The 16,498-nt window shown below is 46.5% G+C and overlaps 1 protein-coding gene across 2 annotated transcripts in view; it reads right to left on the minus strand.

The window, feature by feature from the left end:
• Window positions 1-16,498, minus strand: part of CPAMD8 (C3 and PZP like alpha-2-macroglobulin domain containing 8) — a 1,104,327-nt gene that overhangs the window by 716,548 nt on the left and 371,281 nt on the right. For both annotated transcript variants that reach the window (XM_069217904.1, XM_069217903.1), the window contains exon 20: window positions 7,256-7,487. In XM_069217904.1, coding sequence (XP_069074005.1) covers window positions 7,256-7,487 — 232 coding nt within the window. The remainder of the gene's footprint in view (window positions 1-7,255; window positions 7,488-16,498) is intronic.

The following is a 16,498-nucleotide window of genomic DNA, read 5'->3' on the forward strand; positions in this document are numbered from 1 at the left end:
TACTTACCTTCTTTAACGCTCTTTCAGGTGGATACTTTATCTACCTCCATATTCCTCACTGATCCCACACACTGCCCTGTCTTAAAGAATGCCCAAAACGTAATAACAAGCATTTGCAATGCAATAGGTCTAGCATTTGCGAGAGTTAGAGCTATTGGCGTTGTAAATGCATAATTGGACTTTTTTTCCCATAAATTGGTCAACCCTGCCTCATATTTTGGTCCTTTCCTGCCACATAATTCCACTATACAAGCAGCTCTGCAAGACCATGTGTGACAAAAGAGATCTTGTAATGAGAAACAGTGAAACAAGAATTGTCAAGGATAGGGTATCACAGCACTATACAATGATGAAGAAAATGAAAGTGCTTAACTATAGTTAAACAAGCTTTGCACTGCCATTCTGTAAGCTGTGCGCGAACAGGATGCACTGTCCTCTCCGTAACTGTGACGTGAAGTTACTAAGAAACAATGTGAAGTAAGTGGTAGTTATTCAAAATGCTCCAGTACTGCCCATTGTGCTGTGTAAAACCTGAAAATGCCATGGCCTCAATAGAGCGCAAAGAAAAAACAAAAGAAACAATGTGAAGTAACTGGTAGTCATGCAAAGTGCTCCAATACTGCCCATTGCGCTGTGTAAAAGTTGAAGCATCATGAGCGTGAAGGAAAAACAAAAGAAACAATTTGAAGTAACTGGTAGTCATGCAAAGAACTTCAATACTGCCCTTTGCGCTGTGTAAAACCTGAAAGCGCCATGGCCACCATGGAGCAGAAACGAAAAACAAAAGAATCAATGTGAAGTAACTGGTAGTCATGCAAAGTGTTCCTATGCTGCCCATTGTGCTGTGTAAAAGTTGAAAGCGCCATGGTCACCATAAGTGTGAAGGAAAAACAAAGAAAAAAATGTGAAATAACTGGTAGTCATGCAAAGCACTTCAATATTGCCCATTGTGCAGGGTAAAACTTGAAAGCACCATGGAGTGCGAAGGGAAAACAAAAGAATCAATGTGAATTAACTGGTAGTCATGCAAAGCGCTCCAATACTGCTGATTGAGTCATGCTGTCTAAAACTTGAAAGCGCCATAGCCGCCATGAGCACGAAGGAGAAACAAAATAAACAACATGAACTAACTAGTAGTCATGAAGAGCGCTCCAATACTGCTAACTGTGTAAAACTTGAAAGCGCCATAGCTGCCGTGGAAGGCAAAGGAAATACAAAATAAACAATGTGAAGTAACTGCTAGTCATGCAAAGCGCTCCAATATTGCTGATTGAGTTTGCGCGGTGTAAGATTTGAAACCACCATGGAGGTACGAAGGGGAGGGACAAAATAAAAAAAGTTGTCAGCTCACAGTAAAGCAAATCGGCAATTGTGCAATTAACCATGTAACAGGGTTGGTGTCCAAGGTGTAACTTAGCAGCCTCAAGGCAGGACACATGTAAAGCATGTAGCAATTACATCAAGGGATTTTTGAAAGGCAAGCCCACAAACAAATTTAAATGATGGGCTTGGTTGAAGCCCACAGAATAGAAGTCAACAGGTCTGATGCGCTTGCGCACTCGACCTAAAAATAGGAAGGTTTCAAGTGAGAATTTTGCATTATATCTTCTCAAATTGATGTCACTCTCATCCTGCTCGCCTCATGGGCTGGAAAAAAAGGATGGAAAAGGGCCATCACGGCACCAGGATGGGTACTTTGTGGCTCCAGTGACATCACAGTGGTGTTGTTTCCGATGCCAACAGTGACATCCGACAGCGAGCTTGCTGTCCAGAATGATGCCAAGGTTGCAAGCTTGGTCTGCCCGAGTGGGTGCTGGTCCTAGTTTGGTAGACCACCAGGAGTCATTCCACGGGGGTAGTGTTCCTGAAGATCAGCACTTCCATTTTGTCGGTGTTGAGTTTTAGGCAGTTGTTATTCATCCAGTCGGCAATGTCTGTCACACACCTACAGAAGTTGGCCTTTGGTGGTGAAGGGGTTTTCTTATAGTGAGAGGATGAGCTGTGAGTCATCTGCGTAGGATATGGTGTTCACTCCGTGGGTTCTGACGAAGTTGTCCAATGGGGTCATGTAGGTAATGAACTGTGTAGGATGGAGGGGCAAGTATTGAGGGCCGCCGCAGATGATATTTGGGGTCCGAGTTGAAAGGTAATAGGCAAATTCACTGGGTTCTTCCGGTGAGGAAGAATGCTATCCATTTGAGAGCGTCTCCTTTGATTCTGATATGATGGAGCCTCTTGACAAGGGTATTGTGGGATACAGTGTTGAATGCCGCTGAGAGGGCGAGGAGGATCAGGGTCACCCTTTTTCCCCAGCCAAGGAGGGTTTTGATGTCTGCAACAATCCGGGCGGTTTGGGTGATGTGGTCGGTGTGGAATTCGGAGGTGGATGGGTCCAGAATATTGTTGATCTCCAGGTGTTCTGTGAGTTGGTGGTTGATGGCCTTTTTGAGGATTCTGGAGGGAAAGGGGAGTACAGCAAAGGGATGTTAGTTCTTGAGTTCGCTGTGGTCGGCAGAAGGTGGGAAAGTTTCTTGAGAAGGAGTTTGACGTCTGCGTGTTTCCATACTTCGAGAAAGGTGGTTGTGGCTATGGATGAGTTGAGGATAGCAGTGAGCTTGCTGCTGATTATCTTGTTCCCAGCATTAAAAATGTGGTGGGAACAGCTGGTCTCAAGCGGTAAGAAGGTGGTCAGAGATAGCATCAGGTCTGCAACCGTGGGAACGAAGAGGCTTAGGGTGTAGGCGACAGTGGATTGGGGTTCAAAGTTTCTGTAGATGGTGTAGATCTAGTCATGGAAGACGTCAGCCAGGGTGTCGCAGAACTCCTGAGAAGGGGTGATGTTGTCTTTGGTGGTTGAGGGGTTGGAGAACTCTGTCGATGTCGAAGAGCTCTTTGCCATGGTTAGAGCTGGCTTTGATGTGGTTGGCCAGGGCACGCCTCTTAATATCTTTCAGTAGTTGGTGGTATTGATTGAGAGATGACTTGAAGGTGGCTCGGTCCGTGGGCTCCTTGCTGCTGCGCCATTTCCTTTCTAGTTGATTGCTGTTGCATTTCACATTTCTCAGTTCTGTAGTATACCAACTGGAGGGGACTCTGTTGGCGCATTCTGTGATCCAGGCGAGGAAGTTCTTGATAGCCGGTTCTAGGTTGGTTGCAGTGGCAGGGTCGGAGGAGTTGAGGGCGTCAGTCCACTGGCCCTCTGATGCTTTGTTCCACCTGCGGTGCGAGATGCTGGGAGGCTTGGTGGCAGTGAAGGGGAATCCTGTAATGGTGAAGTGAATGACGGTGGGGTGCCCAGTAGAGCTCGGTGACATGGCTGTACTTGACTGTCTCGCTGGCCAAGAAGAGTGGGTTGATCGTGTGTGTTCTGTGTAGTGTGTGGAGTTGGTGACTAGTTGGATGAGGCCGACGTTTATGCTTTTGAGGAGGTTGATGGTGTTAGCTTTGGTGGGGTAGTCAAGGTAAAAATTGAGGTCTCTGAGGAAGATGTAATCTTTGGAATCGATGGTGAGTGGGAAGATGAATTTGGGGATGGCATTGTAGAAACTGGGGCATGGTCCTGGAGGTCTGTAGGCAAGGATGCCTATGATGATAGTTTTGCTGTTGATTTGGAGTTGGAAATTGAGGTGTTCCATGATCAGGGTGGTGGTGGTGGTGCAGTGGATGGTTTCTTTGTAGATGATGACGATTTCACCTCTGTGTTTGTTGATACGGACCCGGTGTATTTACTTGTAGTAGTCTGTGTAGGAAAGTACCATCTTTTTTGCATGGTTACCCCCATGTTTTGGCTGATGTCAGTGTGTTTTGACTGTATTTACTGGGATCCTGCTAACCAGGACCCCATTAGCTGTGCTCCCTCTAGATTTGATTTTCCTAACTTTTCACACTCCACAATTGGCATACTGGTGCCCCCATGTAAGTCCAAAATATATGGTACCCAGGGCATTGGGGCGCCAGAGGTTCCCCATGGGCTGCCAAACGTATTATTCCACCCATGGGAGCTCATGCAAAGTGTGTCTGCAAGCCTGCCATTGCAGCCTGCGTGAAAGGGTACATGCACTCCTTTCACTACAGGTCACTGCAGCAGGTCACTATAAGTCACCCCTATGGCAGGCTCTCCTAGCCCAGAGGACAGAGTGCAAGTACCTGTGTGTGAGGGCACCCCTGTATCAGCAAAGGTGCTCCCACAAACTCCAGCTCCATTTTCCTGGACTTCATGGGTGCAGGGAAGACGTTTTAGCAGTGTACTGGACTTAGGCCACTATTGATGTCCAGCTACATAACAGTAACTCTGAACCTAGGCATTTTTGGTTTCAAGCATGTCAGAATCATACCACAATACTGTTGCCAGTATTGGTTGTATGATTCCATGCACTCTGGGGGCTCCTTAGAGGAGCCCCAGCTTTGCTCCTACCAGTTTGTAGAGTTTTCCCAGGCAGCCTGCACCACTGCCATCCTTCAGACGGGTTTCTGCCCTCCTGCTGCTTGACCTGCTAAAGCCCAGGAAGGCAGAACAAAGGATTTATTTTGGAAGAGGGAGGCAACATCCTCTCCCTGAGCTCCTCCAGGTGGCCACGCGTTCTGCCATCTTGAATCCAAGGTGGGCAGAGGACTCTGGGAGCATCTGAGTGGCCAGATCCGGCAGGTGACGTCACTGCCCCCTCCTGATAGGTGGTCACCTTGCTAGGTCCCCCTTCCAGGGCTATTTAGGGTCTCCCTCTTGGGTGGGTCCTTAGATTCGACATGCAAGATTCCAGCAGGATTCCTCTGCAGCGTTAAGTTAGACTTCTGGCCACTGGAACCGCAACTGGACTTCACAGGAACCTACAATCTGCAGCTATAGCGACAACTTCACCCTGCAGCATTGTCTCTCTCGCTTCTTCCTGTAACTGCAACATTTCCCTGGCTGTGCATCCTCTGAAGGCAGCAGGTCTTCAGTCTGCACCAAGAAGCAAGAAGGAATCTATCTTGGAGTGAAGGAGTCACTCCCCTCCATCCGCAGGCACCAACTGCAACAATGACCGGCTAGGCGGGTCCTCTCTCCTGCAACTCTGCGTGGATCCTGCAACATAGGTGGTGGTCCTGAGTAGTTCCCTTGGTCCCCTTCGAACTGGTGAGGTGGTGAGTCTTTGCCTCTCCTTGCAGGACGATACCCCTTTGCACCGCAAATCTTGCAGCTACCAAGGCATGTTGACTCTTCTTCTGAGGGATCTTCAGGCTTCGTGTAGCACCGGCCTCCAGCAGTCTTCCCTGCAATGCATGGTCTCCTGCCTGCTGCTCCAGTGATGTGGGACTCCTTTCCAGATGTGCTGAGTGGGCCTCACTGTGACTCCTGTGCCTGCGAATTGCCTGTGGGGGCTGCATCCACGACTTCTTGCTCTCCTGACTGCTGGGAGATGCCTGGGAGTCCCCTCTGTGATTTGAGTCCCCTTGGACCTTCCTGGTTCCTGAAACCTCTGCAAATCTTCTCCTGCAACGTTTGCATTTGCCAAGGCTTGTTGGTGATTTTTCCACACCACTGATGGGCTGCAACTCTTCTTTCGATGTGGGACATCGACTGCATCCCTTCTGGAGCTCTTCCTCTGCTCTTGTGCTGCATAGCCAACTCCTGGTCTTCACAGTCTACCTGGTCCTGCATCTCCAGAAGGGTGGGTAGTGGCTTCTGCCCCACCCGGACATTCCAACTGGTCTTGGTCTCCTTCATTTGCAGGTCCTCTTCTGTCTGAAACTATCTTCTGTTTCTTGCAGTCTTGCCTGGGTCTTGCACAGTCCTTTTCCAAAATTTCTCTGTTGGTTTGGGAAAAACCTGGTGCTCCCCTTTACAGATTTCACTTACCCGGGTGGGGGTCCATCATTCGCATTTAATTTTTTTAGTAAATGGATTGTGTTCCCCCTAGGGTCACTACTGTCTGTTGTTATTGCACTGTTTTCTGTTGCTTCCTACGCTCATCCATGACAAATAAGGTGTATATAATAGTGTGGTTACTCACCTGCTAGTAGAGATTTTAGTAATTGTGTCACTAAAATAAAGTACCTTTATTTTTGTTACACACATCAAAGAACCACACAGTGTAAGTGCTGTGTGACTGTAAGTGGTATTGCATGAGCTCTGCATGTCTCCTAAATAAGCCTTGGCTGCTCAACCATAGCTAGCTCTAGAGAGCCTGGCTTCCTAGACACTGACTTCACCTCACTAATAGGGGATACCTGGTATAGGGTGATAATACCATAGGTATTCACCACACACCAGGCCAGCTTCCTAGAGTTGCTGAAGCGATGTCAGGAGCGGATGAGGGGTTGAGCCAGGTCTCGGTGATGGGTGAGGAAAGTGACAATGTTCCAGATCTCAATGGCGTGCTTGCAGAGAGATTGTGCGTTGAGCAGGAGGCAGTAGAGTAGTTTTGAGGTAGTTGTGGTTGGTGTGGTGGTGGTCATTGTGCATGTAGGTCCTCCAATGTTGCAGGAGAAGAGACGTGCCGGCAGGTAAAAGGTCCTAGTGTTGATCATGGAGAAGTGAGGCAGCAGTGGTTGCGGAGTCTGGGGTTCAGGGCTCGGAGCTCAGCTGCAGTTTTTCAACGTGTGGCGGGACTCCAGGCGCAGACTGGCATGCCTGTGGCACCTAGGTGGTGTGCCCACGGCACGGCGGTGCTCTAGCCTCAATTAAATAGGACACAGAAGGAGCGCTGGGAGGAGCTGGGCAGGGCCTGCGAGGGTATGAAGCGGGAGGGAGATGGGGCAGGAAAAGGAGGTGGGAAAAATGTTAGGAAAGCAAGCGGGCAGAGAAACAACAGAAATTAACAAAGGCAGTGCAAAACTAAACAAGTTGAACAAGATTAAACAAAGATGAGTTAAACAAGGTTGAGCACAATAACAAAGTGAACAATTCATTATCCAGGGAGGCAGCAAAGCAGCAAGAGGGAGCTGTTATGAAGGGCATTATGGTGCATGTGACCATTATTATCAATGTGACTACACCAGATACAGACATTACACAATAACTTGTGCAAATGGCACAAGGGTAATTTGGCTTCAAGCCCTTTCTGCAAATGATGGTGTGTCTGCACAGTAATGACAAACGAGCTTCCAGCCAAGTGGCAGCTCTTACGTAACATTTGTTGACTGATGAAATGCTGTTATTTCTGTGTTATTTTATGTATGGACCTCCCTTTACGGCAATTAGCACTTGAGAAGATGACAAAAGAAGGACAAACACAGCCAGTTCTAGATTAACAGATGCTTGGCCATGCTCTCTTACCTCAGCACATGTGGCCAAGTAGTTGTATACTGTAAGCGGGATTTTGGTTTGTTCTCCACGGATGACATAGTACGGCATGGTGAAATCAATGAAGAAAGATTTGAAGGTTCTCAAGGCCTTCGGCTTTGCAAGCCCTAAGCCCTTCTCCTCAGACAGTGCCACAGCTTCTGTAATCCATGTGGTAATGGAGTCTGGAACCTCCACATGGAGCTGGGCTTCACCTGTTGTGTCACTGACAAAAACAAATAAACAATTAGATGAATACAAAATGTGAATATATTATGTTTCCGATAGAACAATTAGAAAGTAAGAGCTTCATTTAGAGTTTAGTTTTAAACAAATATCTTCAGATTTTTGGAGACGCTGTTAAATCCAGAGGACAATTCTCTCTACCACAATATTCCTATAGTAAGGGAAACTCGATTGGTGCAGTATCCTCCAGATTTAGCATTTCTTTGATAATTCAGAGAATCTGCATTACCAACTGACTCTAAATCAAGCCCTAAATGTCACTGTGCTTGAAAACAGGATGAATTATTTTCGAATTTACATCTGGCAGATGTTAATAGCAAATGGATCTTTGTTAATCAGATCAAAGATTATTAATAATGTCCATCATATGTATGAGATAAACATGGAAATTGATGCTTACTGTGATTTACACCACTGCTGTGATAGAGACGGGATTTGAATCTGATTAAGTGAATTGTGTAGAATGTGACAGTGAACGGTGTTTTTTGTAATGGATTTTGCTCATGCCATGTTGTATTTTTAACTTATTAGGACATTAGTATAATTTGGTTAACTTGGGCAGATTCTGCTCTAAATAAAAGGCAGGTTTTCCTGACGTGAGTATTTTGACAAAGAGTGAAATTTTGGTGTAGACTAAGAGAATGTTCACCTGACAATGGGTCTGTTCAAGCTAAGAAGATGGAGTGCTCTGCAACTTAATACTTAATTTTATTTAGGTCAGGAGTGGTAGGAGTTGTGGTTTTAATGAGATGGAATTTTGTTCTGCCTGGTGGGCATTTCGTGTGTTGAGAGTTAAGAATTTTAGCACCCTACCTGGACGAATGTTGGTTTTGATTAATGGATTATTACACCAAGCAGTAAAATGTTCAGTTGCTAGTGTCCTATAGTTTGCTTAAACTTGGGAAAGCCTAGTCCAACATATAGAATCTAAATGGGATTGTTGAATAGTGTAATACAATTTGTCATCCGCTTCGCAACAACTGTGATGGGTGACTACTAAGCAGTAGATTAATTTTGGGATGCTTGAACTCATTTGGAAAGTTGCATGTTGCTGGTTTTAGGAAACTGGCTATCTATGTAGAGTATCAATGTAGGGTAAACTATGCAGACAGTACAGAAGACTCTTATTGTTTGATAGAGGTTAAAATAATAACCCTAAATGCTCTCTTTTGTGGTAGTTTGGGCAAGCAGTTTAGTCTTATCAAAGGGTAGTGCTAAGCATTTATTGAACACACAGAGTCAATAAATGAGGCACAGACTCCAGAAGCAACTCAAGACAATTTTTTTTAAAATACAGCACGTTTGATGTTATTTTTAGACACCAAAAAACTTCAGAATTAGGTAAGTACTGTTTGGAATATTACTTTGGACAGTGAGTGAAGTATTACACATAGACGCGCTCTTAGGCGGTAATGCCTTTCAGCGGAGAAGAAACATGTACTGCATACGTACTTGCAATAGTATTTCGGGGATCCCCTTTAGGTCTTAGGGTGCTGGGGGGGGCAAGGTCACAAGAAACACCAGCAGTTTGGTTTTACCTGCCCTGGAGTGTCCGGTTGCAGCGGTGCTGAACGGGTCGGGTGCCTTGTACACTGCGCGGTTGGCAAAGAGGGGGGCCACCTAGAAACAGGCTGCAGAGAGGGACTTAGAGAAAAGTCTGGGAGCTTCCAAGGGGGGACTTAGTTCATGAGGATCCTGGGAGCAAGTTTCTGACTTCTGGGAGTGCAGCCTCTCACCTCCAGGGGGTTAAAAACTCATCTGTGGTGGCAGGCTGGTCGATACCAGTCAGCCGACACGCTAGAGGACTAGTAGGTTCAGTATGAACCTCTAAGGTGCCCTTTGGGTGCATGCCATAATAAATCCAATTCTGGCTTCAGTATGGATTTATTAAGATGAGGTGTTTGATACCAAACACTATAGGTTTCAGTGAAGCCATTATGTAGCTGGGTAACCTATAATGATCAGTCCCCAGTACATACCTTAAGATGGCTTCCCTGTTCACTTGCAGTGTCTAGTAATCAAACTAGACATCACAGAGGCATATCTGCTCATGCAGCTATGTCCTCATATAAAATATAATGCACCCTGCCTTAGGGCTTAAAGGCCTGCTGTAGGGGTGACTTACATAGATTACATGTAGTGACGTATGCATGGCAAAAAACGAGTGTGCCATGTCATTTTCACTCATGGTTTGCACCATAAAACGCAGTCTTTAATGGCAGGCTGCTTGTAATTTGTATGGGGGTGCCTTAGGGTGGCATGGGACATGTTCCAGCCCTTAGGGATCCTCTTTAGTACACATGCCCTAGGTACCAGGGGTACTATTTACTAGGGCGCTTGCCAGATGGGTTGCAAATGGGTAGTTTATTTTTATAGGGGAATGTTAGCCGGGTTCAGTGCACTGTTAAGAGTCAAAAAACAGCATCTAGCAGTTCAACTGGTGGCAAAATGTGGGGGACATCCTGCAAAGAGTCTGGCTTCCTACACTGGCCTTTTTGTCAGAGATTTTGTTAGGTCAAGCAGCCACCTCACATTTTCCTCTGAGTTGCTCAGCCTAGCCTTGTGACCTGAAGTTCAAAAAGAATGGTACTCTTTGTGAAGTCAGACAGACAGGATACTATATTTCCAAGAAATAAATTCTTGCAGAAATATTGCACTTTATTCAATTCATTGATATAGACGATTACAAATATCATAAAATCAGCAATGCGTAACATACATTTAAAACAGTTCAGCTGCACATAACTTCAGCCTATAAAAGATATAACAAAATAAACATTTAAAATGTCACCACACTAAACCTCAATGGGAAGTCTACAAGGCAAAACCCCATATATACTAAAAGCATTTAAAAGAGAAAGCATAACAGATTAACTAGCAGCATTCAACATGTTCTGCCCAAATGAGGCATTATAAAGTGCACTGTGCATAACAACTTATCATAATCACAAGGGACACCCTTAGTAGACCTTGCTGACACTGTAAATTTTCTCATATTCGCACCCATCCTTGTCAGATATGGTCAACAAATGCTTGCCAGTTAGTGACCCAACCCTACCATTCAAAGTGAAATACCGACCTAAAACTTGGAACACTAAAGGCAGGGGACCCTAGCATGGGATGTTATGATTTTACACAGGTGTTGACCAATAGCAATTGCTACAGCCCGATGTCTGAGGCCACTTATCAAGTTTAACCCCATATTTCTAGACCATACCCCGAACGTTTTAAAAACAGGCCAGAGAATCTTCTCCCTTTCCTCCACAAAGAATACACAGTCAACCAACATGTGGCTCACTGAGTATTTCCTACCCTGCTTACAGGGGCATTGGCTATGGTTCTCATCTATTTTAGATATTAACCCTGGTATATGCCAACCTGGGTCAGTTCCCACACACAGGTGCAGAACTCTGGGGGGGGGTAATTTGCCCTGTATGACTTTACTTAGAGGATCAAATGTACAACTGCCATATTTACGTTCAAACTTTTTAGGACTTTCAGAACTACTGATAGTGCCAGTCTCCAGGAAACCATATATTTATCCCACCTCAGATCATCAGAGAAACACATGTCCAGATACTTATACTTTTTAACCTGGTCCAGCTGCTCCTTTACTAAAAACCAAGTAAATGTATTTCTTGCTAGCAAAAAACAAGGTTTTTGTTTTGTCGGTACTTATCATTAGTTTATTTTCAAGACAATAAGGATTTAGGGCATTTAACTTTCGTTGGAGCCCTATGGGCAAGAGGTCCATCACCCCCAGACAGTCCGCGTACATAAGATAAGCTGATATGCCTGCCCCCAATTTTAGGAGAGTAACTATACTTACCGCTTAACGTCTGGGGAGGTCCGCAATGAACATACTAAACACCAGAGGTGCTAAAATACAACCCTGACGAAAACCGTTCTCTACCAGAATTTTTCTTGATAGATTACCCAGCCCATCTAAATCGACTCAGACTCATTTGTCACTATGAAGCTTCATCCCTAGGTCTAACAGGGCTCCAGAAATATTCCACTGCTGGAGCTTTCGCCAAAGCTTACCTCTGTTCACCCTATCGAATGTCGTCCGGAAGTCAACGAAGCAGCAGCAAAGACACCTACTGACTCTATTGACCTCCTTGTGCACAGAGCAAGACAGTGATCCATTGTTGAATGCCATAGTCTGGAACCTCCTTGCTCAATTCGAATCAATCTGGTATCAAAAGCCCAAGCAGCTAGGTGTTTTAATAATGTTTGCGCATAGCGTTTAAAGGGAATATTGAGGAGGGAAATCAGACAGTAATTAGCAGGCTGATCCATTTTGCCTTTTTTGTGGATGGGCCTCACTATGGGTCCTTTGCATGAATCCGAGAGTGTGATCTTATGTGTTAACCATTGAAAAAAAAAACAATTAAAATGAATCCCCACTTCCTAGGATCTTCCTTAAATATCACGGATAGAACACCATGTGTACCGCCAGCCCTAGAGGCTTTCCTATTACTGATTATTTCAGATAGCAATATTGCCGTCTCAGAGTTTGCAGTCACTTCTGCCTCCACTTCAGAGACGGCCCACGGCTCTGGCAGATTCTCAGAATTTCCACCGCTGTATAGAGAGTGAATAAAGGTATACCAAGCTTCCTCACTTATCTGAGACTCAAGCGAAAATGGAGATGAAAGGGTTACAGAATTCACAAACTACCAGAAACTAACTAGTCCTATCAGTAATGGCAGCCATTAGCTCCCAATTTCTTCTGTAAAACTCTCTCTTTCTATGGCACAAAGGTTTTGATAGGTAATTTTCGAAGCCACTGTAGGAAGCTAGCTCTGTATATCCTATACCAAAGTAAGGTATAGTGGGCACAGAGTCCAGTGAATCCCCAGAGGCTTAAGTTGATAAAACTAATGCTCTATTTTGTGGTAGTGTGGTCAAGCAGTTAGGCTTACTAGAGGGTAGTGCTAGCATTTGTTGTACACTCACAGTCAAGGATTGAGGCACACACTCAATGACTAACTCCAGGCCAATGTTTTATGTATCAAAAAAATACTTTGTTACTTTATTTATAGAAACAATAGGATCTTTGTTGCAGCTAAGTACAGTTTCAAGAATGTATCACTTTCAAGTATCAAATGCACTTTGGTTAGAATTCACAGGTAAAACAGTTTACAGATAAGTAATATTTTTCAATTTCAAAAGTAAACAGTTTAATTTCTCATAGAAAGCAATGTAGTCTAGGGGAGGAAAAGTAACAGTTTGCAGGTAAGTACTCAACTTATGATCCCAGTCTTCGGGGTTAAGGTGTCCACAGGCAAAGTTTAGGAAGACACCAAGGGTGCACCACCATCAACACAGGCTGGCCGGGTGCAGAGGTTAGAGTTGGTATTGGGTGCCCAATGGAATCCTATGGGGACTGGAGGCACTTAAAAAGAAACAGCTTGTAAGTAAATACATGTGACTTCAGGGCACAGACCTGGGGGGTTTAGATCAGCACCTGGGGAGGGGGAGGCATTGTTTCTCCGGCTCCTTCCAGCAACTGCAACATTTACCTTGCTGTGCATCCTTTGAGGGCGGCAAGTCTTTAGTCTGCCTTAAGAAGCAAGAAGGAATCTCCCTTGGAAAGAAGGAGTCACTCCCCTGCATCCGCAGGCACCAACTGCATCAACGGCTGGCCGTGTGGATCCTCTCTCCTGCATCTCTGCGTGGATCCTGCAACACGGGTGGGGGTCTTGAGTAGTCCCCTCTACCAGATGTCCACTGTGGGAGGTGGTGAGTCTTTGCCTCTCCTTGCAGAACAGTACCCTTTGTGTACTGTGACTCTTGCAGCTACCAAGGCTTGTTGGCTCTTCCTCCAAGGGATCTTCAGGCTCCGTGTAGCCCCAGCCTCCAGTACTCTCCTCTGCAATCTGTAGTCGCCTGCCTGCTGCTCCAGCAGGGTGGGACTCCTTTCCAGGTGTACTGAGTGGGCCTCATTGCGATTCCTGTGCCTGCTGCCTGTGAGTTGCCTGTGGGGGCTTTATTCTCAACTTCTGGCTCTCCTCACTGCTGAGGGCGGCCTGGGACTCCCCTCCTTGGGTTAGGTCCCCTCAGACCTTCCTGGTTCCCAGCAGCTCTGCAACCCTTCTTCTACAACGGTTGCCTTTGCCAAGGCTTGTTGGTGGTTTTTCCACACCACTGATGGACTGCAACTCTTCTTCCGACCTGGGACATCGACTGCATCACTTCTGTAACTCTTCCTCTGCTCCTATGCTGCATAGCCAACTCCTGGTGTTCACTGTCGACCTGTTCCTGCATCTCCAGAATGGTGAGTAGAGCTCCTGCCCCAACCGGGCACTCCAACTGGAATTGGACTTGATCCCCTTCATTTGCACGTCCTCCTCTGTCAGGATCCATCTTCTGTTTCTTTCAGACTTGCTTGGGTTTTGCACAGTCCTTTTACAAAGTTTACCTGTGGGTTTGGGAAAAACCATTACTTACCTCTTCTCTCCTGGTCGCTGGGGAGGACTCTGGTACTTACCTTTTGGGGTTGCTAGTTTCTCCTGTTTCGTCTCCTCCTTGGGTCTCTATTGTTTACTGCCATTTCACTGTTTTCTATTGCTCTCTACGCCCATTCCTGATTACTAAGGTGTATATAATAGTGTGTTTACTCACCTGCTAGTAAGAGTAATGCCTATACAGTATTTTAGTATTTGTGTTACTATAATAAAGTACCTCTATTTTTGTAACACTGTGTAGTTCTCTCACGTGTGTAAGTGCTGTATGACTATTGTGGTATTGCATAAGCTTTGCATGTCTCCTAGATAGGTTTTGGCTGCTCATCCACAGATACCTCTAGAGATCCTGCCTTCCTGGACACTGACTATACCTCACTAATAGGGGATACCTTGACCTGTTATAGGGTGATAACACAATAGGTGCTAACCACACACCAGGCCAGCCTCCTACACTGTCCTCGGGAAATCTTGGTCCTTGGGTAGGCAGGCAGTCCTCTGGGGGTTTGTAGAGGTCGCTGGTTTTGCAGGATGAGTCATCTTCTTGTAGCAGGAGTCTTGAAGCTGCAGACAGGCCTGTAGGGCAGGGGCCAAGTCAGTTGTCATGTGGAGTCTTCTCTGCTGGTGCGGCTCTTCAGTCCTTCTTCTTCTCAGGTCACCAGGAATCTGAAGAGCAAGGTTCATGGGTGACCCTTAATACTAGATTTAGGGGCATTACAAGGGTCAGTGGGCAGTAGCCAATGGCTACTGTCCCTGAGGGTGACTATATCCTTCCTGTGCCCACTTCCTTTGGGGAGGGGGGCACATTCCTAACCCTATTGGCTAACGTTTGTAGGAAAGTACCCTCTTTTTGGCATACCCCCACTTTGTGCCTGCTGTCAGTATGCTTTGACTGTTTTCACTGGGATCCTGCTAACCAGGACTCCAGTTATTGTGCTCTTTCCCTCTAAATTTGTTTGGCTAGGATTTTGCACAACCCACAATTGGCATACTGGTGTCCACTTATAAGTTCCTAGTATTTGGTACTTAGATACCAAGGGCATCGGGGCACCAAGGGTTCCCCTGTGGGCTGCAGCATGTATTGTGCCACTAATGGGAGCCCATGCAAAATGTGTCTGCAGGCCTGCCATTGCAGCCTGTGTGAAAAGGTGCATGCACCCTTTCACTACGGGTCTCTGCACCAGGTCACTGCACTTCACCCCTATGGTAGGCCCTCCTAGCCCAGAGGGCATAGTGCAAGTACCTGTGTGGGAGGGCACCCCTGCATGAGTAGAGGTGCCCATACAAACTCCAGCTTCATTGCACTGGACTTCGTAAGTGCAGGTGAGCCATCTTACCCATGTACTGGACACAGGTCACTACATGTGTCCAGCTACATAATGGTAACTCCGAACCTAGGCATGTTTGGTATAAAACATGTCGGAATCATACCCCAGTACTGTTGCCAGTATTGGTTGTATGATTCCATGCACTCTGGGGGCTCCTTAGAGGACCCCCCCAAGGATTGCTCCAAATAGTCTTAAAGGGTTTTGCAAGCAGCCCGTGCTGCTACCACCCTCCAGATGGGCTTCTGCCTTCTTGCTGCTTAACCAGCTAAAGCAGGGGAAGGCAGAACAATGGATTTCCTGTGGGAGAGGGAGGCAACACCCTCTCCCCTTGGAAACAGGCGTGACATGGCTTGGGAGGGGTAGCCTCCCCAAGCTACTGGTATGCTTTGAAGGGCACATTTGGTGCCCTCCTTGCATAAACCGGTTTGCACCAGTCCAGCGATCCCCGGTCCCTGCTCTGGCACAAAACTGGACAAAGGAAAGGGGAGTGATCACTCCCCTGTCCATCACCACTCCAGGGCGGTGCCCAGAGCTCCTCCAGGTGGCCAGTTAATTCTACCAACTTGAATCCAAGGTGGACAGAGGCCCCTGGGAGCTGCTCCAGCAAAGTGGGACTCCTCTTCAGTTGTGCTATGTGGCCTCACTGTGACTGCTGTGCCTGCTGCCAGTGGGTTGCCTGTGAAGGCAGCCTCCACTTTGAGACTCTCCCAACTGCTGAGGGACACCCCAGATGCCCCTCCTTGGGTTGCGTCCCCTGGGCCTTGCTGGTCCTCTTCAGCTGTGCAAAACGTCTTCTCAGTCTCTTGCATCTGCCAAGGCCTCTTGGTGGTTTTTCAGCACCACTATCCGACTGCATGTCAACTGCCGACGTGGGACACCACTTGCATCACTCCTGGGACTTCTCTATCTCTGGTGCTGCATTGCTGGCCTTCGTCCACTGTCGACTTGGTCCTGCATCCACAAAAGGGTGGGTAGTGGCTTCTGCCACAGCCAGACACTCCAACACTAATTGGACTCGGTACCGTCCCTTTGCAGGTTCTCTTCTGTCAGGATCCACCTTTGGGTTCTTCCAGTCTTGGTTGGGTCTTGCATAATCCTTTTCCAAAACCAGGTACTTACATCTCCTGTCCTAGTGGCTGAAGGTAACTCTGCGTGGTTTATCAGTCAATGGAGCGTCAGACCCAGCCCAACTC

Source organism: Pleurodeles waltl, chromosome 12, assembly GCF_031143425.1.
Source record: "Pleurodeles waltl isolate 20211129_DDA chromosome 12, aPleWal1.hap1.20221129, whole genome shotgun sequence".
Lineage (NCBI taxonomy): Eukaryota > Metazoa > Chordata > Amphibia > Caudata > Salamandridae > Pleurodeles > Pleurodeles waltl.